Source organism: Macrobrachium rosenbergii, chromosome 3 (assembly GCF_040412425.1).
Source record: "Macrobrachium rosenbergii isolate ZJJX-2024 chromosome 3, ASM4041242v1, whole genome shotgun sequence".
Lineage (NCBI taxonomy): Eukaryota > Metazoa > Arthropoda > Malacostraca > Decapoda > Palaemonidae > Macrobrachium > Macrobrachium rosenbergii.
Window position 1 is genome coordinate 7,633,827 of NC_089743.1, and position 23,190 is coordinate 7,657,016.

The 23,190-nt window shown below is 40.9% G+C and overlaps 1 protein-coding gene across 3 annotated transcripts in view; it reads right to left on the reverse strand.

The window, feature by feature from the left end:
- Nucleotides 1-2,900: 2,900 nt before the first annotated feature.
- LOC136852420 (polyisoprenoid diphosphate/phosphate phosphohydrolase PLPP6) overlaps nucleotides 2,901-23,190 on the reverse strand; it is a 131,164-nt gene continuing 110,874 nt past the window's right edge. For all 3 annotated transcript variants that reach the window (XM_067127062.1, XM_067127046.1, XM_067127055.1), the window contains 2 exons: nucleotides 21,394-21,563; nucleotides 2,901-4,019 (listed from right to left, as the gene is read on the reverse strand). In XM_067127062.1, coding sequence (XP_066983163.1) covers nucleotides 3,789-4,019; nucleotides 21,394-21,563 — 401 coding nt within the window. In that variant the 3' untranslated portion in view covers nucleotides 2,901-3,788. The remainder of the gene's footprint in view (nucleotides 4,020-21,393; nucleotides 21,564-23,190) is intronic.

Consider the following 23,190-nt stretch of genomic DNA (forward strand, 5'->3'; position numbering starts at 1 on the left):
TCTTGGCACTTTCTCTCATCCTGTGCCTCTTGCCAGGAGAGCGCTCATGATTCATAGAATTCGAGCTACCCACGAGACTCCCAAAAATTGGGAGCAGCTACTTTGTTTCCTAAGAGATCGAAAGTGCCAGGCACAGAACCAAGACTGGCAATGAGGGTGCGGCCCCCGAAACGCCAGACCCCACAGGAGAATGCTTCTTCTGGTCTTCGAACCAACAGGATCAAGACACCAGGCTGGGAACCCAACCGAGCACTGGCAAGCACTCGGGGAGTGCTTGTGGTGTTGGCAGGCAGAGCTGAGACACCTGGGTGCCTCGGCCCTTTCTCTCGCACTGCCCCCGAACTGGGCCGAGGAAATACTCTCCAGACCAGATTGGGATACTCAATATTCCATAGAATCTTGAGCACTCAGCTGCGAACAAGTGCCCGAAGCAGTCCCCATCTTAGAGGCGGAACCTCTAGGACTGGGAACGGGATCGCAAACCGAGGTCTGCACACCCGCGGCTCCCGAAACACAAAACCCAGGGGTATGCGAATCAGTTTCCTAACCCGAAGGTCAGGAAGAGCCAACGAGAGACTCGCTGCTTCCTTGGAAGGAGGCAGTCTCCTTGGACCTCAGGAGAGGAAGGGAACTGACATCTTCTACAGGATGGTGGACACTAAACATGGTAACCTTCAGGGCAGTTAGGCAGGAACACAACGGAAGTGGCTCATGACCCGACCACCAGGAGAAGCAGCAGGCATGATCAGGACAGCTGATGCAGGAGCTACGGCAGTGGTTTGGAAGGCAGGAGCTACTGCAACGTCCAGGAATGTCACTTTCCACAAGGCGACTCCTTCACCTTCATGCCGACATCTTCTACAGGATGGTGGACATCAAAACCTACAGGGCAGCTGGCAAGAACACAACGGAAGCGGCCCTGGGCACAACTGCCAAGAGAAGCAGCAGGCATGATCAGGACAGCCGATGCAGGAGCTATGGCAGCGGTTCGGAAGGCAGGGGCTACTGCAACGGCCAGGGACATCACTTCTACAAGGCAACTTCCTTCAACTTCACGCTGACATCTTCTACAGGATGGCAGACATCGTAACCTCCAGGGCAGCTGGCAAGAACACAAAGGAAGCGGCCCCAGGCACAACCACCAGGAGAAGCAGCAGGCACGATCAGGACAGCCGATGCAGGAGCTACTGCAACGACCAGGAACGTCACATGAAAGTCACCAGCAGCGACAGGAACGATCAGGATGGCTGCGGCAGGAGACCAGGAAGAGCCGTCCAGAGACTGTCGTCGAGTTAACAGGAGCATAAACACAGGGAACAGCAGGAGCAGATGGACTACAAATATGCCAGAGGCACTGCCACAGCATACATGAAGGCCAGCAATGACAGCGATCGATCCACATCGGCAGGAACAGAGTCAGAACGATCCCGACGTGGAACTATGTCATCCAGCCAAGTATTGTGGTCGATCCCAAAGCAACACTAAATGAACGTCGGGACTCCTTCATGCGAGATGTCGGGACTCCTTCATGCGAGATGTCGGGACTCCTTCATGCGAGATATCCCCTGAGATATCCAGCCAACTACTGCTGTGTCTGCGATGCTCACTGTCAACCTGAAAGAAAAAGCAAAGATGATCAGAAAGGGAAACTCCTCTCGCTATGGGGGGAACTGCCCTATGCAGTGAGAGGAGGTACCCAAGGAGAGGTCGCCCGACCGATGGCGTCCCCCACCCCCCTCGCGATCTTCGCCTGACGAGCGAGTGAAGAGGGAAGAGGGCAAAGGAGAGAGATCTCTACTGGAGGAGAGATGAGGAGGAAGAACCTACAGGGAGAGAGAAGGACGAAGGGGAGGCCACCAAGGGTGCTGTGGAAGCATAACTTACAGATGACGTCCACAACCTCCCACCCGCCCCACAACTCTCTTAAGCACAGGCAGCGAAAATAACACTCAGCAAAAGTAGGAAGGAAGTACAGTAGTCATGCCCTTGTTCACGGAGGGTGGGAGCCCAAGAAGGGAAGCAAACTCTTATGTCCTGATCAATGTAGGGGAGCAAAGATATTACATCCCAATCTAATATTTTTGAATGTACAGAGGAATGTCCTCAATATCTAAATAAAGGGCTACTGGAAGAGAAGTATTACCACTTGGTTACACTCCTTAAGTGCTCCCTTGGCCGTCAAACCCAAGGCACAGCGCAGGGAACGACGACTATGCAAGGTTATCACAAATCGTGGGTTTGTATTAATAAATATCAAACACGTAATTTATACCCAAAAATACAGAAAGATCCCACCGGGAAATAAGAGCTTAACGACAGTCGGGCGTTGGGATCCGAAACCACGTCTGCAACGCATGACGGCCGAAAGCAAGCTGGAATGTATACGTCTGGGCAGGCGGGTATTCCCGCTTACCTGGCAGTAATTACTGCCTAACCACCTTGCTCAAGAGTTTAACGGCTGTTTCCAGCCTACACTGAAAGTAATTCCTAATGTAAAGGACTGACGGTTTGTATATCGTGTCGGAACAATTTCTATTTTACTGGCTGCAGACCATTAGAAAATATTTAAAATTTAAAATAATTAAAATGCTTCAGACATTTTTTAGTATGAAAACAGACTTTGTTATGTACTGCCAACACACTTTTACTGCAAGGGTTTACATTGGTTGCTATTTATGAAATTCAAAGGGTACATTGCAAGCACAGTTTTTCAATATGATATATGAAGGCATACTCAGGTGCAGACAGAATAGGAAGCCCTTATGTTAAAAGAAGTGTTATATCAACATGAAAAATATGCTTCCTTTAAATCATTCTTTAGTTAACAAGTTACCCTCCTCTTAATTCTAATGGGCTTCATATTTTAAGATTAAGTAGTAAGGATACAGGTGGTTCACCACTTTCAACTTGTACAGGTTTATTTAAGAGACATCATAACAGAGGCATATGACAAAAGTGAACAAAATTACTTCAACCCGAGTATTTTCCCACATAATGCCAAACATGCAATATGTGCCTTTTACATTGTATTTCATTATGAAAGACTTTTCATATAAAAACTGCTTTATCAAGGTTATAAAAATTCCTAAACTAAAGTACAAACTACTCTCATTAGTGCAGTTGTTGTGGACAACAACAACATTAAATGAAGTAAAAGAAATTTTTAAGATTACATATACTCATCCAATTATTGTTCAGGTGTGCTTGCATTTTAGTATCTCAACATTTTATTACAGAGGTGGTCAAGCTTAATGAATAGATACTTACCTTAACATTTGGTTAAAACACCTCCAAAAATGGTAAGACATCATATGCAACTATGGTGCATCCATGCCCTAATTTTATTAAGTAATAATTTGTAACAAGTTTTTGATGCTTCGTCTGGTATTAAAAATCTCAACTGACTTTACTGAACAGAGAACTTAGTGTTTGGAATTAATAGTACTATAAATTATAATCATTCTTATTTGAAAACACGATGGCATCTAAAAATCATGAAAATACTATGCAAAATATTATATGAGTAAAAACAAAGATTTTACACTCATTTTTGAGTAACAGAAAAAGGAGGATGTACAAACGTAACTTTTACCCAAATCATACAAGAAAAATAATAAACAAACATGGCTTGAAAATTACATACATAAACTTATTAGTTCTCAACCAAAACTAGAAAACAATCCACAAAACCAGTGCCTAATGAGTAAAGTGTATACAAATATTAATATACTGTATTACTAAATATTTGTATCCTGAGCAACTTTTTGTTTAACCATATATAAAAAATTTCATACATCATAGCTTGCGCCAACCTGAGTTTCATCTAGAAAGAAGTTAACTAGTCCCTGGGCATTTTCTGGAGACAGCCATATAAGCGACATCAAACCAGCTTCTAAGATTCCAATGCACATTCCTCCTACGACGTCGAGAATGTGGTGGCGTCGAAGAAGTACACGAGAAATACACACAGCGATAGACCAACCAATCAGAGCCAATGTGATGATTATCCAAAGTGAGTACTGAAATTCAATTGGATGGTCAGTACTGTGAATTATACATTAAAACTGCTGAATGTTACACATACTGTACATTTTAACCTATGTGATGATTATCCAAAGTGAGTACAGTACTGAAATTCAATTGGATGGTCAGTACTGTGAATTTTACATTAAAACTGCTGAATGTTATACATACTGCACATTTTAACAAAGAAAAATAATTAAACATAAAACTGGAAAATATGGGTGACAATTTTACATAAAATATAGGTGGAAATTACATAAATGGTTCAGAGGTATTATTTGGATGCATTACATCAGGCCTTCAAACTGAAGCATGTCCAAAAAGAGAAACGTCATCAGTAATGGCCACTGATGGACGAAAATGAGTTTGTTTTGCATTTGGGTCAATAAAACTCTATAACAGAGGAAGAGGTAGCAGAGAAGAGATATACCTTCAATTGAATCTGTTAAACTTTAATTAAATCAGTTAAAGCACCCAGCACATATGAACTGGTACCATTTGAAGATAAAGGGCTCACTGGGTGAATTGGAAGCCTTTGGTAGTCTCAGATAAGACTCTCCCTTATCAAAAAAAAGGCTGGATAATTTCAAATCTTACCACTGGAGGTCTCCAGGGTTTAATGAAATGTACTGATGTGAGCCTTCTGAAGGATGGGCCAAATGAGACTTCTGCTAACAAGTCTGTCAATAGGTCACAGCACCACTCCTGCTTGGATCACTTTGAGGCTTGGAAACAAGGAGGCTGATAACCTGGTGAACCGGACTGCATCTACGAAGTAGATGTGGTCTTTATCCTTTGCTTTATGATGGTTCAACTGTACACTGGTTTTCAGATAATATTCAATAATGGGAGATTTACAGTCTTAATGTTAGGATAATTCTAGGGCCAACTTGAAACTGGTAAAAACATAAAAATTGTAGAACAAGGTATAGGTGGCAACAGGGTTTGGCTACTCGAGTGAGACAGGAGGAAACAACCAACCTACCTTTACCCAAGAATGCCGTGATGTATCAGTTTCTTCCAGCCCAGGGAATCCGTATATTATGCAAGAGGTGCATAATATACGTTAAGACTGTAGGTTTGTTAGCTATGAAAAATACAAATTAATTAAAAACTTTTCATTTGTTCATACGCGGAACAAACCTAGGTCTTAACGTTAGGATAGACTCACTTTTGGCTTGAGGAAAGGAGTCTCAAACTGACTAGAGGTTCAGCACACCTGGTCTTGTTTCTTGGTTAGGTAAAAGTGTAGAAAAAAGACGAAATCCTGTGACTAGCTTAATAAAGGATATTAAACGGTCAACCCCGGGATTACGTATGTAATCAACGGATAGGTTTGCTGAAAGCAAATGGGTGTTACAGATTAATACACACATAAACAAAGCCACTCCAACACCTTCAAAAAAAAAAAAAAACATACAGACACCTCACACGTCTCGAACTGTTCGCCCAGTTCTCCTCGCTGCTGGGAGAAAGGGAGCTGGGGATTTGGTAACATGTACACATTCGCTACGGGGTCTAAGCGATGTCGATCGAGGCTACGGCCTACCCACACGCCAAATCAAAGTCCTTCAAAAGAAGGCATCGTGCTTACCCCATATATATATATAATAATGGGAAAAATGCACGTTAAAGACGAAGAAGAAGAAGAAGACTACTGGGCTAATATACATTTGTATATGAACAATGTATAAATGGAAGTTAAACAGCTATATCTGTTAAGACAACAAACCTAAGTTAGCTACCAATTTGTTTATCATCATTCCTCTCCCCCCTTGTTAGAGAGAGGGGGGGACAAGCTTCTGCAAGGAAAGATTAGTGTTTCCTTGCAGAAAGATTAGTGTTTCAAAAACTTTTTGTTCAAACGGAAAGGTACTCGCTCACCTGTATCTAATCAGTTCCTGCTCATGATAGATCAATCTTCCCACTGCCCGCCAGTAGAGGAGAAAGGGAAAATATACTTGAAAAAGGCCAGTCATCTCATTCACTCTCATTTTCATACCATTATCTTAGGTAAGATACAAACTGTCCTGCTAAGGGCATTGGATGAATTACACAACTTGTTGAGCAGCCACCACCGAACCCAAGGAAAGTGTCCAATGACCTGGGGGCAACATCCCTTAGATAGAAGGATGAGGTGGTGGTTTGACAAGGCCACGTACCAGCCTTCAAAATCCTATGAACAGAAAAGTTCTTAAAGGCTAACAAAGGTCCTAAACCCTAAATATTAGGTGCTCTTGCATGCACCGTGTTAGGGATTGTAAAAGTGTTATAAGCAAGACATACCCTAACGTAGCCAAGAGATGGTATTCTTGGACACTTCTTTCTTGTTCTGGCCTGCGCTTACAAAAAGTCTTCAACACGTTGGTCTAAGGTGGCAAGTCCTTTTCAGATAATCACACAGTGCCATAATAGGGTATAAGAGTATTTCGTCTGGGTCGTTGTCAACAAAATCTCCTAAGGATGGAAGGGAAAAGGATTCAAATCTGTCATCATGAACTAAGGGATTCTGAGTTTTAGCTACGAATTCTGGGGCAAATTCGAAGGCTATGGGCCCCCAACCACTTGAGTGTTTAACATTAGGAGAGAGACCATGGAGTTTGCCCACTCAATTCGATGAGGCTAGAGCCAGCAAGAAGACCGTTTTAGGGGTCAAGTCTGTCAGATGATTGTCGCAACGGTTCATATGGGGCTCGAGTGAGACTGCTTAGTAGTACCAGAGTCAGGTCCCAATTACGAGGTTTTAGTTCTGCAGGGGAACAAGACTGTTCAAAGCTTTTTAGAAGCACTGATATTTCTCAAGAGGAAGACTTGTCAACATCTTTTAGGCATAGAACCAAAGCAGCCCTATAGCCTTTGATGGCAGACACAGAAAGATATTTCTCCCTTCGGAGAAAAACAAGGAAATCGGCTATTTACTGAACAAAAGTTCTGACTGGAGGAAGACCCCTTCAACTACACCAATCACAGGAGATGGCCCATTTATCCTGATACACGGCTGAGGAAGATCTTCTGAGGTAACCAGACGTCTGTCACTGCTCTGCAAGAAAAGCCTCTCACCCACAGGAGATACTAGATAGTCTTCAGCCGTGATACCTCTCTACATGAGGTTGGCAAAGGAGGTTGTGCCAAGGAGGGATCTCACTGGGAACTCCTGGCAAAGGGGTTAGCAGATTGGAGAACCATTCTGCATGAGGCCATCATGGAGCTACAAGGGTCATTCTGAGATTCCGCGAAGACATTACTCTGTTCAGAAATTGATGGATCAGACAAATGGGGAGGGAATGCGTAAACTTGCAGATTGTCCCAGGAATGTTGAAGGGCTTCCTCTGCCATGGTGAAGGAGTCTGGGACAACCAAACAGAAGACCTCCAGCTTTTTCTTGTACCTTGCTGCAAACATAGGCCTATCTATCATTGGTCTTCCCAAAAATTAGGAAAGCCTATCCGCTATCTCCTGACGTACGGACCACTCTGTCCCCAGGGCCTGACCCTGAAAACTCTGTTTGTCGGCCACAACATTCCTCTTGCCGGGGAAATACCTGGCTGAGAGGTCTATTGATTGGTCTATCGCCCACTGGTGGAGAAGTACCTTCATCGAGTAAAGTTGGCGAGAGACTAGCTCCCCGTTTGTTAACATAAGCGACCACCGTAGTGTTGTCTGACATCAGAACTACAGAGTGCCCTGATACTGTTTCTTGAAACTACTGAAGTGCCAGGAAGGCTGCCTTCAGCTCCAGAACACTATGCTGCTTGTCCTCATGGCTCCAGACTCCCAACGCCAGAAGATCTTCTAAATGAGCTCCCACACTCGTACGAGGCATCCAAGAACAGGAGAATTTTTGGAGAAGAATGAAGAGACACTCCTACAGTCAAGTTTTCATCAGCCAACCACCACAGAAGGTCCCTTCTCACCTTTGCAGACCTGGAACAAAGGGAAGTCTCTTGCAGTTAACCAAAACTCTTTCAGTCTCCATTGTAGGAATCAAAGGTGGAGATGGCCGTGGGGAATTACTTTCTCCAGAGAGGTTAACTGGCCTAGAATTACTTGCCACTGACGTGCTGGTTGCTTCTGCTCAGACAGAAAGAGCTGAGCCACTTTCCGGAACTTCTCGATTCGCTGGTCCGATGGAAATACTCTCGATGACACCATGTCTATCACCATTCTTTTGACTGGGGAGAAGATTCAACGACTTCTCCAAATTTATCACGACGCCTAGGCCATGACAAAATTGGAATAAATGATCTCTGTCTTGGATTAGCTTTTCCCAAAACTTGCCAGGACCAACCAGTTGTTGAGATATCTCAAGAGCTGAATTCCTTGAGAATGAGCCCATGATGACACTAGCGTGAATACTCTTGTGAACACCTGAGGGGCTGTTGTCAGACTGAAGCACAAGACTTTGAATTGAATTACCAGCTCTCCCAGACTGAAGCGGAGAAATTTCTAGGAAAAGCGATGGATCCAAATCTAGACGTAAGCATCATTCAGATCTATCGTGAGCATAAAATTGTTGCTCCTGACAGCTGCCAGGACCATACGAGGAGTCTCCATCTTGAATCGGGTCTTCCTGATGAACAGGTTCAGGGTTGAGAGGTCTATTACTAGTCTCCAATCAACTGTTGCCTTGGGAACAAGAAAAACCCAACTATAGAATCCTGGAGAAGGATGCTCTACCAATTCCACCGCCCCTTTCTCCATCATTTTCCGCAGTTCCTCTTGAAGAGCAAGAAACTTCAGAGAGCTATGGGCATATGACAGATGATGGAGAGGTTGCTCAGACAGAGGAGGGGAGAAATCGAAGGGTACTAATTGATATCCCACCTGTAGAACATCCACTACCCAAGACTGCTCCGAAGCTCTGCCATGTAGCCCAATGGCTTGTCAGGCATCCCCACTGGTGGCAACAAGTGGGGAGGGCCACCTACTCTATCAATTACCTCCTCTAGCCCTGCCTCTAGCTCCTCTTCCTGGTCTAGAAGAGTGGGACTGAAAGGGCTTTGTTGCGGAGTCTTCTTAGTTGTTTGAGCAGGTCGAACTGGTCTACTAGAAGAAGCTTTGTTAGTGGATTTCTTCAGAGAGGGACTGAAGCCTAGATCTAGTCATATTAGGGGGAGAAGTGCCACTTGACTTCAAAACTGCTTGATAAACTAGACGGTCGTTACTGTCTGCACGATGTCTATCAATTGCTAAGTCTAGTTGTTCTGTAGGAAAGAGAGAAGGAAAATTCAAAACATCCTCATTTCTCAAGGCTAGAAACGAATCCATGCTGATATATCTTGAAACCTTGGAGGGGGTGCATCTCTTCTCTTCAGCGAAAGGTTAACCCAAATATTAGCAGTTAAATGTGTCTGGTAAGAAATAGCTTTCCCACCTGACTGTAAAAGTCTAAAAAAATGGGGCACTGTCTTCCGAATCACCAAAAACCAAGAAGAAATTTTGGCCACCGCAGTAGACCAAAAGTCCAACCAAGACACCCTCTGAAAGCCAGAAGAGGCAGCTGACTCCAAGGCAGATGCCTCTTGATGAGTTAGGGAAGGACCTTCCAACGTAACTTGATCTAGGGTTAACACTGGGCCCGAATGAACTAGATCTGGGTTAATCTGCCAATTGTGCAATGCCACATTAGGTGTAGAATAGAAGCTTCGACGACAAGGAAGCGGAGGGGGTAGAATAACAATCTATTAGACCGAAGAGAATTATCCTGTCCGGAGATGAGAGAATTCACATGGCCTAGGACAGAATCTGCATGATTGGAACAAGGCAACTCTATAGAAGCCTTCAAATCTTTCTTAGGACCGAGTAAAGCTTCTATACCTGAGGAAAATCTGAAGAAGTTGTTACTGCTTCTTGAGAAAGATTATTGTACCCATGAATGAGTTCAATAAACTCAGCCTATGCAGTAAAAAAAATTCCTGATTTTCTACATCTACATCCTGGATGCAAGGATCTATTCTATCTACTATGTCAGAAGGCTGTGGAACATCTCTTTTAACAACTGGGGCGTAAGCCCTTTCCGATTCTAAAACTCTCTGGGGGGCTTGGATGCCAGTAGTAGAAGATGGTAATCTTGCCTGAGGATCGCCTAGTTCACATGAACAATCAGGAGAATTTCTGCTTCTGTGCAATGACCATGTGTTGATATGTGGCCGTATGTCCATGTTGTCATGTCTGTGGCTGGGCAAACTCGAACAAACCCTGCCTTGTGACAGCCGTGTGTCGATATAAGGCTGTACGTCTGTGCTCTCATGTCTGTGGTCGGGCGAACTCGAACGACAAATTCAATTTCTCTTAGGAGAGCGAGAACGTGAGAGACGACGAGAAGCTGAGGAGCAAGGCCGAATGAATAGAACCACAAGTACGTGCATGTCTTTACGGACAAGGATGTGCGACAGCTGATAGGACACAGTTGTGGGAGATGGAACAATGATCAGAGGACCTCCTGGGAAAGCGTGAACAGGGAGGAGTTCTGGAATGATGGAGACTAATGTTACGGCTGCTCGAGTAACGAGGCAACACCGGCCTAGGCTGGAAACACGTCCGCGGAAATGCAGAATTTCTCATGTCCATCATACGATTGCAGGACCCAGAAGGAAATAGCTGAACTTGTGAAGCCTTCACTACACAGGATTTCTCAACAGGAGCCTTGTCATCCTTCCTAAGAAAAGCAGCTGGGCGTGACACACCATCATCAGCGAGACGGCCGTGAGCTGGAGCAGGAGAACCACGGTTGTGGTCGGATGTAGACGGAGAAGAGACAGATGGTTCTAGGTCTATTTAAGAGAGGATCAGCAAAGAATCTCTAATCCTCCAACGTCTAACAGGGGAGGACCAGACAGGAGAAGATGAAGAAGAGGAGGAGAAAGATGATGAAGAAGATAGAGATGGAGACCTATGACACTTCTTCACAACACGGGTGAACTGTCAACCAATGCTTTCATGAGAGCATCAGAAGAAGGCGCGGGAGAAGTAGTCACCGCCACGGTAGTGCATCCAAAGCTCCAAGAGGGAAACACCACCAACAGAGCAGGAGTAGAAGCCACCGACGCAGAAGGGGGTCCAAAGCTCTGACAGGAATATGCTGCCCATGGAGCAGGAGTAGAAGCCACCACCGCGGAAGGGGGTCCAAAGCTCTCAGAGGGATACGCTGCCGACAGATCTAGAACTGTAGGTCTATGTAGAGGTGCAAGTAGAGCCGTTGAACCGGGAACAGTCAAGGTGGACAAGATGGGAACGTGAATGCAGGAGCCGTAGCTACCGGTGCAGCTAAGGGGAGATCAGTAGGGCTAGCAACTTCTGAGGGGGACGACATGGGAACGCGAGAGGACAAGAAATAGGATAATAGGCCATCAAAGGTTGGTACTCCTGGAAGGCCTAGAGAAGCCCTGATGCCAGCCAACTTCTGAGCTTCCAATCCTGAAATAGAACAAGATGGAGCTACCTCTTCCCTCACAGGGGGGACACCCCCAAAGAGCAGGGGCAGCCATTGAGATAATATCTCCTGAACCCTCTCCCGAAACTTCCAAAGTTGCAGTTATGGAAGAATGGGAAGTGGTAAAATCTTCCAGGGAATAAGAAGTAACTGGAGGAAGATTGGGCAAAGAAGAGGAACCAGAAGGAGACTGAGAAGCAGTCACTGAGGGAGGCGAAAACCCCTTCCAAGATGGTTTCTCCTTCCTCCTCTGATGCTTCTTCTTGGAAAAGATCCTCCACTGCTCAGGAGGCCAAGAATGACATTCAGAACATGGATTAGTAACATTACACACATTAGCTCTGTATTTGCTGCAAGTAGAATAGGGTCAGTCTTAAATGAAGCCAAAAAATGTGAACAAGGGAGGCCATTAACGGCAGGACATTTTCTCTAAAGCTTAGGCATGGGAGACTGAGATGAGTTATGGGTTCGCATAATCAAATGCAACCATTTCATAACCAAAAGGCATTAACGGCAGGACATTTTCTCTGAAGCTTAGGCATGGGAGACTGAGATGAGTTATGGGTTCGCATAATCAAATGCAACCATTTCATAACCAAAAGGCACACCAAAAAAGAGAAACGGGCAGGAAAAACACCGGCTTCTGGAAGGATGGGCAGTAACAGGTCCTTCTAGCAAGGCGGTAAGGAAGAAACTGATACGTCACGGCATTCTTGGGTGAAGGTAGGTCAGTTGCTTCCTCCTATCTCACACGAGTAGCCAAACCCCGTTGCCACCAATATCTTGTTCTACAATTTTTTATGTTTTTTACCGGTTTCCATCTGGCGCTAGAAGATTTATCCTAATGCTAAGAACTAGGTTTGTTCAGTGTATTAACAACAGGATATTTGTGCCTGATATGAACTACAAGATAAAAAAAAATTCTAAGGAAAGGAAGTCATCATTCATTTACACACAAAATGTGATAATTAAACAATGACTTTTAATTTTTTAACCATACAAAACATGCACATTTGTTTTAACCAAACAAAACATGCACATTTGTTAAAAAAAAATATAAGTTCCTCGTTGGGCGAGTTGGTAGAGTTGTCGGCTAGCACTCATTAGGCCCAAGTTTGAGTCTCCGTCCGGCTAATGAAGAATTAGAGGAATTCGTTTCTGGTGATAGAAATTCATTTCTCGCTATAATGTGGTTCGGATTCCACAATAAGCTGTAGGTCCCGTTGCTAAGTAACCAATTGGTTCTTAGCCACGTAAAATAAGTCTAATCCTTCAGGCCAGCCCTAGGAAAGCTGTTAATCAGCTCTGTGGTCTGGTTAAACTATGGTATACTTAACTTTTATTGCAAAATATAAGCATGCTATTGGCCCTATACCAACTTTCTGTTATTGTATTTGTGAGGTCTTTGAAAGCACAGAGAGCAGATTTAATTCATGGTGGCACTACTATTAAGTATTTCATCATGTTGTCAGCTGTTAAAATGATAACTGGAGGTAACTTACATGTATTCTGTGTTTAAAATGTTATACTTTTCATTATTCTGATAAGCAACCCAAAAACATCAAATGACACTTGTATAAAATAAAGAAAAATTAACCATAAATACTTCGATATGTAACATTGGGGCAGGGTTCAACTCTATTTCCCCCATAAATAGGAGTTGTTAAGATAATGGCTGTCATCAAACTACTGTACTTCAAAGTGAGATACCATAAATATTTTCATTTTAACTTATTTTTTTTCATTTTTTATGTGCAATAAGTGGCATAAACAGGAATACAATAATATATACCTGTATGTCATTGAAGAGGAAAGTATATTTTTCCATAATACAGAATGAATTTATCAGTCCATATTAGGTGTTTTAAAAGAACAACAATATTTCTTTACAAAAAGCAAAGAAATTTGGTCCTCGGCCAATTTCATCACCCTGTTTTATTTTGCTGTTTTCCATTTTCAGAGACTATGGAAAGTACAATTATTTTGGTACCAAACTGAGATGAACATTAGAATTTTACCAGGAAAAAGAAATTTACTGCAAGCAATATAAGGAAATTGTATCGAAGCCCATAAGTGGTAAGCCAGAATAATGTGCCTACTACAGGTGAGTTTTGGAGTCCTTTCAAGAATCTTAAAATTTTCTCAGTGCTGAGAGACTAACCACTAATTGCCCAACCCCCATGATGCTGTAACAAAAGCACACGCTAACACTCGAGTTTCAACACACTTATACACTACCACCATCAGAAATTCTCAATAGTGCTTTTTCAGGTTTTTCCCAACATGAACTTAAAATTACTGCAATATCTGCTGAAACTCTTTATCAAAAGGAAACATGAAAAGAGATACTACACATATAGTATCAAGGTAATTTACTATATAAAATGCAATGTGTCCCCATATATAGTGCAGTGCATTTTTGCAGATAGGTAACTGCCACCACCACACTAAGGTTGGGAAGGCACTGGCACCTCAACTTAACAGATTTCGTTACTTAACATACTTGTCATTGTGTTGGCAAGAAAGAAAATATTTTGTAGTTTTGTGTTTTTTGCAAGTAGGTGTGATTATCTTTTTTTTTTTTTTACAAAAGTTCTAAATACAGTGTACAACATAGCATAATGTAATGTATTTCTTTGCATTGTTAAATTTATTGATATATGGATGAAATTGGCCGAGAACCAAAATTTCTTCACTTTTTGTAAATAAATATGGTTTTTATTTTAAAAAACTAATAGACATTGATAACTTCATTCTGTAATATGAAAAAATATATAATTTCCTTTTCAGTGACATATGCATACACTTATTGCATATATAAAAGAAAAAAAAAAGCATAAGTAAAATTAAGCAAGTGTTTACAGTATCCTACTTCGAGCTATTTCAATGATACAGTAATTATCTTCAACAGCTCCCATTTGTGTAGGAAATATCCCCCAACACTCTCCATTATCACAATGTTACCCAACATCAAAATATTTATCGTTAAATTTTTTATTTATTTTCTATAGGTGTCATTTGATGTCACTGAGTTGCATATCAGAATAATAAAAAGTATAAAATTATCATCTTTTGAATTAACTTGCTCTATGTATTTTCAGAGATCTCACAAATACAGAATCAGAAAGTTGGTAGAAAGCTAGTATATGTGCAATTGCAAGCTTATAGTTGGCAACATGTATGGATAAAAAGCAAGCTGCTCTGTATAATTATCACATTTTAGGTGTAAATAACTGATAAATTGCTTGCACTAAAAATTTTTCTTCTCATCTTGTAGTTCATATCAGACATGAATATCCTGTATTTTACAAAATTTGTAAATCTCCAAATACTGACCCCATCATCTTGGTGCTTAGACAAGATGGCTCAGCAAACACAGATGCCACTCATTTTGTTGCTACTGAGAAGCTACCAGGGTCATTCTGAGAAGACACAGACATTGTGGTTGTTTCACAGGCGCTGAAAGGCATCTTCCAGTGCAGCCCATGAGTCTGGAATGGGAGAGCAGAACACAGTTTTCTATCTAGCTGTGATTACTAAAGTGCCTCTCTGCCAGGTGAGGGTGTAGGGATCACTCAAAACCTACAACCAGCCACAGGTGCCTGAACTAGTCTGCAAATACATTCAAACATCCAAGGAATGCATTACACTGCCAGTTCTACGGTGGCAAACGTTACTAACAATACTTTTATCATTCTATTTTACTTTTTTAACTAGAAGATGGGATAAAGAGATGGAAGAAAAGAAGTTGGTCAATTGTAATTTTAATTTGGTTTCTCTTGCTGCCTGATTGTATGCTGCTGCCTGCACCCGCACGAAATTTAAAAATATTTTATAAATATTGTCATATCGGTATTAATTGCTTACCCCATTGCAAAATCGAATTATCGTAAAGTGAATTAATGTAACTCGAGCACTACATGAGTATTTTAAAGTTTTATCACAAAAAGTGAATTTAGTCACGAAAATGAGATAAAAATACAGTAATTTGTGAATATTTTTCATTGAAAAATACCGTGAATGGGCGAATTTTCAGCGAATAATGCGTATATATGTTCCAAAGAGAAATCTGCGAATATGTAAGCCCGCGAATCACACGACAGCGAATACGGGGGGTTTACTGTAATGGAATTGATAATGGAACTGATCTCTTCACCCATTGTTGAAGTAATAGGAACCAATGCCTGTTTGGCCAATTTGGGGCTATTAAGTAAGCTGTTCCTTTGAAGGTTAGAAGTTTGCTCAAAGCCTTCGAAATCTGGAACAATGGAGAAAAAAGATATGTCGTCCTCCATTTGTTCCAGTCTTGTAAGAAGGCATCTCTTGCTGTTGCTTAACTATCCAAGTTTGGAGACACATATACTGGGAGTGTGTGATTCTCGTATGTGGTGAACAGGTCCACTTGCGGTTGTGGAAGCATGTTGATTATTGTTTGAAAAGAGTGGTTGTCCAACATCCACTCTGTTGAGGCTGTTGTTTTCCTTGATAGAGAGTCTGCTATTACACTGAGAGACCCTGTGAGGTGAATTGCAGACAGTTGCCACTTCTTTGCTTGCGCCATCCGAAGGATGGCTAGCATTATCATATTGATAGGAGGTGAACATGATCCCAACCTACTGATGCAGGACATTGCAGTTGTGTTGTCAAGAACCAACAGAATGTGTCTCTTCAGGAGGTTTGAGTTTTTGGAGAGACAAAAAGACTGCCATCAACTCCAGGAAATTGATATGACAATTCCTCAGAGTAGCTGACCACCTTCCTGCCACCTGACAATCCTCCCAACCTGTCAACGAGGCATCTGTGTGTAGTGTCACTCGTACAGATGGAGGAGTCAGGGTGACCTGTTTTGCTAGAGATTCCTTTCAGCCCCAAGGCCAAAGTATCTCCCCAACTTTTTTATTCTTTTGACGAGATCAGTCTTGCATCTTTTTCTTGCGATAGCCTAAATTCGTTCACATTTTTCAATTGCAATCTGAGGATTGGATCTACTACTGATGCAAAATGCAGCAGGCCCATCATATGTTCTAATTGCTGTCTGGAAACTCTGGGCTATGCAAGGAACATTTTGAAGTTTTTCCTTATTATGTTCTGAGTTTTGATGGGGAGAGACAACAGGCCCTGAAGAGTATCCCAACACAGTCCCAGCCACTGAAAGCATCTGCTGTGCGTGAGGCAGGATTTTTTCCAATTATAAAACCTTTTGGCTGGAGTCTGTTGACCACTGCTTTTAGGCTTTTCAAGCACTCTTTCTTGTGGGCCTCCAGATTGACCAGTTGTCTAGGTAAGGTATTAGTTGTGTTCCTTTTTGTCTGAGTTTCCCAAAAACTACCATTGCTAATATTGTCAAAATTCTTGGGGCAATGTTTAGCCCAAAAGGCATGACCTTGAACCTGTACATATCTTTCCCTATCTGGAACATCAGGAAGATGTGGAAGGGAACGGCAATAGGGACGTGCCAGCATGCATCTTTCAGATCTATAGAAGCTGTCCAAGTCCCTTTTGGAATGTTTGAAGGTACTTGGGCAATGGTAGTCATCTGAAACTTTTGGCAAACAATGTGCTTGTTCAATGATGATAGGTCGAGGATCGCTCTTGGTTCGGAGGAATACTTTTTGGGAACACTGAAGAGACATGCTTGGTGGCGAATATACACATTTCTCTATGGCTCCCTTTAACAGGGCCCTCTGCACGTAATCTTCCAGAGAGGGGTCTGGTTTCTGAAAGAACCCCTTTAAAGGAGGGGGGGATGAAACCATTTCCACCCAAGCCCATTGAGAATAATGCTGTGTCCCCACGGGGAAGATTTCCATTGCCTGTGGTGTCGTCAAAGTTGACCCGACCAAACAATTCCTATATCGTTAGTATATTCCATATTACAGGTTAACTTGATTACAAGTGTGTAGGTGGAATACATTTTATTAATTATCTATGTTAATGTAAATGCTTTAAGGTTTAGGGTAGTTTTGACACTGTATATGGCTGTATTACTTAAACTGTTAGTCCTTTTGCAATGGCTATGTGAAATTTTAATTCTAATTGTCATACCATTCAGACTAATCTTCTATGAACTAATTTGTTTAATGAATTAGCCCAAGCTACTGTTTTATATGGCTTAGGTTAATGCTTCTGGTATAATCTATATTAAGAACACAGGATTTCTTAAAGGGTTCTTGCTTAACCTATTCTAGGCTATTGCCTATTCTAAGCTTATTTAAAACTTAAGGATTATAAACTATACAGAAAAGAACCCACTTACAATCTAGTTTTCTGTTTTCCATGGCCGAGACTACCCTTTTATCTGATATTCAGCCATTGCTGTTTTTAGGTAAATAGTGGAATATTACCTTAAAAAAGGGGTTCCAACTTAATCTGGTTAGGCTACTGCCTATTCTGGATTTATATAACTTTTTTGGATATAAACTACAGGCACTCCCCGGTTATCAGCAGGCTCGGTTATCAGCGATCCGGTTTTACTGTTTATATCTAATCCTAAGCTATTTGGGCAAAACTACCGCTTAGAACCAATAACGGGGTATTTCCTAAATTGTTCTTGCTTAGCCTAGTATAGGGTATTGCCTAATCCAGATTACTTTAGATAATTTTTAAATGTACAGGATATACAAAAACAAAGACCTAGTAACCTTATAGTTAGGTTACATTCTTGTCTAACCCAAGTTGTTTATATCTTGTCCTAGGCTATTTGGTCTACTATATAAAACAGTAACTTACCAATGTGTAACCTTATGGTTAGGCTATCACCTAATCTGATCCAGATTATTAATTCACCCTTAAGGGTATGGGATTAACCAGTAGTCTTTACATAAAACACAATTACCTTAATATGTAGCCTTAAAACTAGGTCACCATCCCATAGCACAGAGTACTATTTAATCTAGTCCTCAATAATGAGATGTTTCGCAAAAGGTTATCACTTAACCTAACATAAGGTAGTGCCTAGTTCTGGATTATTCAGATCATGCTTTATAAAGTATACAGGATATATAAAAGGAAAGTGTAGCCTGTTTATCTAAACTTAGGGGTCCTTGGTGTAAACTAGAATGCTGCCTAGGCCAGTAACAGGAAATATTTTATGCGGTTCTTATTTACCTTAATTTAGGTTACTGCCTAATCCAGGTTATTTAACTCCCCCTTAAGGATATGTAATCGTAGGTTATAGGCTACAGAAAACATCTACTATAGTCTAAATTATTCTCACCGAATCTGATGTAGGCTACTGCCTAGGCTCTTGTAGACATTGATATTTTCAAATTTAGATGTTTCCATAATCCTTGCTAATGAAACCTGAGAATCGAAGAGCTGCAATTACAGAGCACTGGCTTGAGGTACACACTCGACTGTTGACTAGAAGAATAATGGCTCCTTGGTCTTTTACCAGTCCGTTTGCAAACAAGATGGCAGACGCGCATGCGAAATAGTCACTTCTTCTTGCAGGTTTTGACATTGGAAAACTGGGTTCAGCTTCGCTGAAGATAAGGGAAAATGCCCTCTTATCTTTGAGTCCATTATACTCCATCACGTGTTATGGTGTTCATCGAGCGTATTGGGAAGAAGCAACACCATCTGATTTATCCTCTAAGAGCTCAGATAAGCTCCACTCCATCACCCTATAAAGAGTAGGGAAAGAGAACTTTCCCAACTACCTTCTCTCAGAAGTTTCAACAGTGGCCTCAAGAGTAGAAGTACCAGTAATGGAAGGCCTCAGCAAGTCCAACTTAGCTATGCTACAGGCAGCCATCACTATACAACTGGGTTAGACTTCAAATATTTGTCAAGTGACTGAACACACAACTCAATTATAACATGGGTTTAATAAGGATACATTCATCACTAATCAAAAATATTAATCAATTAATCTTAGTAGAGCTCCTACAAATTAAACCCTTTTATCTGCAATAAGTATGTACATACTTAAAACTTTAAAGGAAAAAAATCATCTCAAGAAAATACAGTTAGTAATAAAATTATAAAAAATTTTCTGTACCTTCCACTGGAATTTGAAAGTGAATATTTGACCAGTGTCTTGGAAAAGACACTTGTAAAAATATGCTAAATTTAGCAAGTTATACATTTTCTTTCTAATAATTTTTTACTTTATTTTGCAAAATTACAATTACAGTAGTACAACTCGAATATCACAACATACAAGAACTATAATCAGTAAAATTTCTGAGTATATTTAAGGTAAAATATTTACATGATGTATGGGATGGGCAGATGCAGTACCTTTCGGTGAGTTATACATGTTTTTTCTAATATTTCTTTGTGCTTTAGCTTGCAAAATTACAATTACATCACAGCTGACATACTATACTATAAGATAAGAACTGAAACCAATAGCAGTCCCTGGGTATATTTATGGGCAAATATATACAAGATGTCCCGGGACAGGGAGATGTAGTACATTCCCCCATGAAATCTCAAGTCATACTAATCTCCCCCGTATCCTGGACTGAGGTGTTAGTGTTGCCATAAGAGTAGCCATAAGTCATTTATGGCCAGTGATTTGAACATTTATCCCGCAAAATTCATTCTAACTGCATGACGCAAAATAAAAATTTTCACCTAAAGGGGGCCATTTTGAATGTCAAGAATTATTATTATGCCTCACATGATCATGCCTGGACACAAGCTGGGCCATAATACCTGATTCTAACACAAAAATACAAGTTACTGAATAGAATGACAGAAACATATCCACTATTATGATATAACATGGTAATCTCACCAAACTTTTATATGAATGCTACAATGAAGCAATGGGCATAATACCCTAACAGGCCTTTAAGTTTGATTTCCAAAACTCGAAGTTGTTCTTTATTGAGTTTAATGGTGCTTGAACAATCTGTGTGGTATATTGACAGGGGACACAAGCTTCATGTCTCCCTTAGCATTTGGCAGCAGTGCAATGGTGATTCAATCCTTGATGCCTTCCATAAGAGGCCATTCCCATCTTTACTAAGACTTGCTTGGTGTTCTAACCACAATAATACATTTGCTGCTTAAGGGATCTCCTGAAACATTCCACAAGTCTATTTGTAATCTAACTTCCTGCTCAATTCCTCTTGACTAGCAGTTAAAAGCAAGACTCATCTACATCATCTGGGAGGATAAGCTGACCTACCTCTGGTGGAATACCAAATTCTGACAATATACTCCACAGATACTCTCATATGCCTACATGAAGTATTTTGTAAACTTTTCATTCTAAAACTGCAATGGCAGTCTCTAACAGTCTTTCCTTAAAGTATTACTTCAATATAATTAAACATTGTTTGTCGGCTAACAAAGATGGTATTGTAAACAATCAAGTTATACCTAATTCTCGCCCTGCAGGAAACACCAGCTACCAAATTCAGCGAAATAAATTACCAGCTAAAAAAATCTTTCAAAACTAAAATTTTCCAATGGGACTTAATTCTATGCACTTAACTTGCTTCAGTTTGGTTCCTCCATGACGAACAAAATATGATCTAGGAGCAGTTGTACACAAACGAATTCTAATTGCGTGCGAATATCTGCAGAGACCGAAGAGTAAATGGAGTAGGTCTGGCACAGAGTGCATGGCTGACACAATAATGTTTGGTGCGCAGCACTCTGTTGCCACATCTGCAAGTTAGGAATAGGAACTGAACCTAAGCAGCAGCCACAGACGAGAAAGAGCCCTTGTCTCGAGTCCTATACAGTACTCTATCAGCGTCAACATGCACTATACTGGCCAAGACCAACTAGAAGAGAATTCTTTGAAATTGGTTGGTCTATCTAGGGACCATGAGAGTAACTTCTTTGAGGACGAACAATGGCTACACCATCAAAAATTACAAAGTTTTCAGTACTATTGGTTAGACCTCTTAGGAAATCATTCATATGTAATTTCTAAAGTTCATATATTTCACATATGTGTATTTATTTAGTCTTACCTGAAATGGCAGCACAAAACTAAGCATGACAGCTCTTGTTGCATGACCAGAAGGGAAAGAAAACTTGTCTACGCTTACTGTTGCAAACATATCATCTTTGTTATCAGAGGGACGACGCCTCCTTGTAATAGCCTTTATAACAGCTACTATGATGATATCCAGGATGAGAGCTGAAATAACCATTAAAATCAAATATTATTTCTGATGCCTAAATAAGAGTGAATATGTAACTTCCATGAATACTATGTGGAACTTTTCCCTTTTCACCAAGGTTTCCAACACATATGATACCTGTCAATATGATGCATGATTCACCTTTGGACATTTATCAAGTATTGTACAGTAAATCATACTTTCCTAAAATCTAATTTTTAACATAGTAACACTTATAAGTCACAATAAAAAATAATATATATTCCATAAATACAAACCCTAACTCCCACAGGGGAGAGAAGAACACTAATGAATTCCTACTTGAACACCAGTGAGGCACTAATGACTTGGGGAAACCTACCAGTGCTGGGTCGAGTCTGTCATCTCCCTGCTAAACTCATCACTTACCAACTCATATACTGTAAGTGACATCAGTCAAAATCATTATCATGTACTTTAACCATACTGGAACGATGGCACTCCCACTAATATAAGAAGTTCTGAAAACCATGTTCAAACTTTGTATGTCTGTATAGAGCAAACATATTTAATTATAGCTGAGTGAACTATTACAGTAAAACCCCCGTATTCGCGTTCTCACAATTTGCGAACTCACGTATTCGCGGATTTCTCTGTGGAACATATCTACCCATTATTCGTGGAAAATTCGCCCATTCGCGGTATTTTTCACTGAGGAATATTCACTAATTACTGTATTTTCATATCATTTTCATGAATAAATGCACTTTTTGTGATAAAACTATTAACCTGTTAAGCGTCCCCCGCGGGTGAGCTCGCTGCTAACGTACCGTCACACTTTTTCTTGCATTTAGTGGTCATATCACTGATGATAGTTTTTCAAAGTTAATATTGATTTTTATGCTTATAATTCATACTGTAGTTAAGAGTAGGAATTTTATTAAATGATGGGATAAAAAAACTATTAATACTACTATTTTATTTCATAAGACTACAAAATACTGAACGAAAAGTGTTATACATACATGCACTATTCTTTTGTATGCCAATCTCTAAAGCAAGGGGCTACACACAATCCTACTTCACAATCTTTACACCAATATGAGCTATCCCTTCTTATGTTGTTCTTCCAACACTGAGCACAAGTCCTTTGTGGCCTCTTCTTTTTATCTGTAGGTGGACAATACTCAGGAAAGTGCCTGCCAATTAGCCGTGAAGGTTTTGCTGCAAGTCGTGGGGGCCTGCGTAAGGGAACAGGTCTTTCTTCTGCATATTTCATAATCAGTCTTTCACTAATCCTCAAAATAAATTCACGTCTTACAACCTTCCCACCAAGGGCTCTATATGTGACATAGCAATTCACAACAGACATGTCTAACAAATGTCGAAATACTTTCTTGTAATATTTCTTCAGTCTGTTTCTTGCGGTCGAAAAATGAACCAAGAGGTTATCAGACAAATCAACTCCGCCCATGTTTGCATTATAATCTGCAATTGCTTTCGGTTTATACATTTCTTTTCCTCTCCTAGATTTCACCTTCACCATAGAATCATCATGCATTGTACTCAGAACACATACATCCTTTTCATCTTTCCATTTCAGTACCATAGATTTTTTTTGGAATTCTGCTACTTTTTCACCTTTTTTCAGTTTAGTTCCTTTTA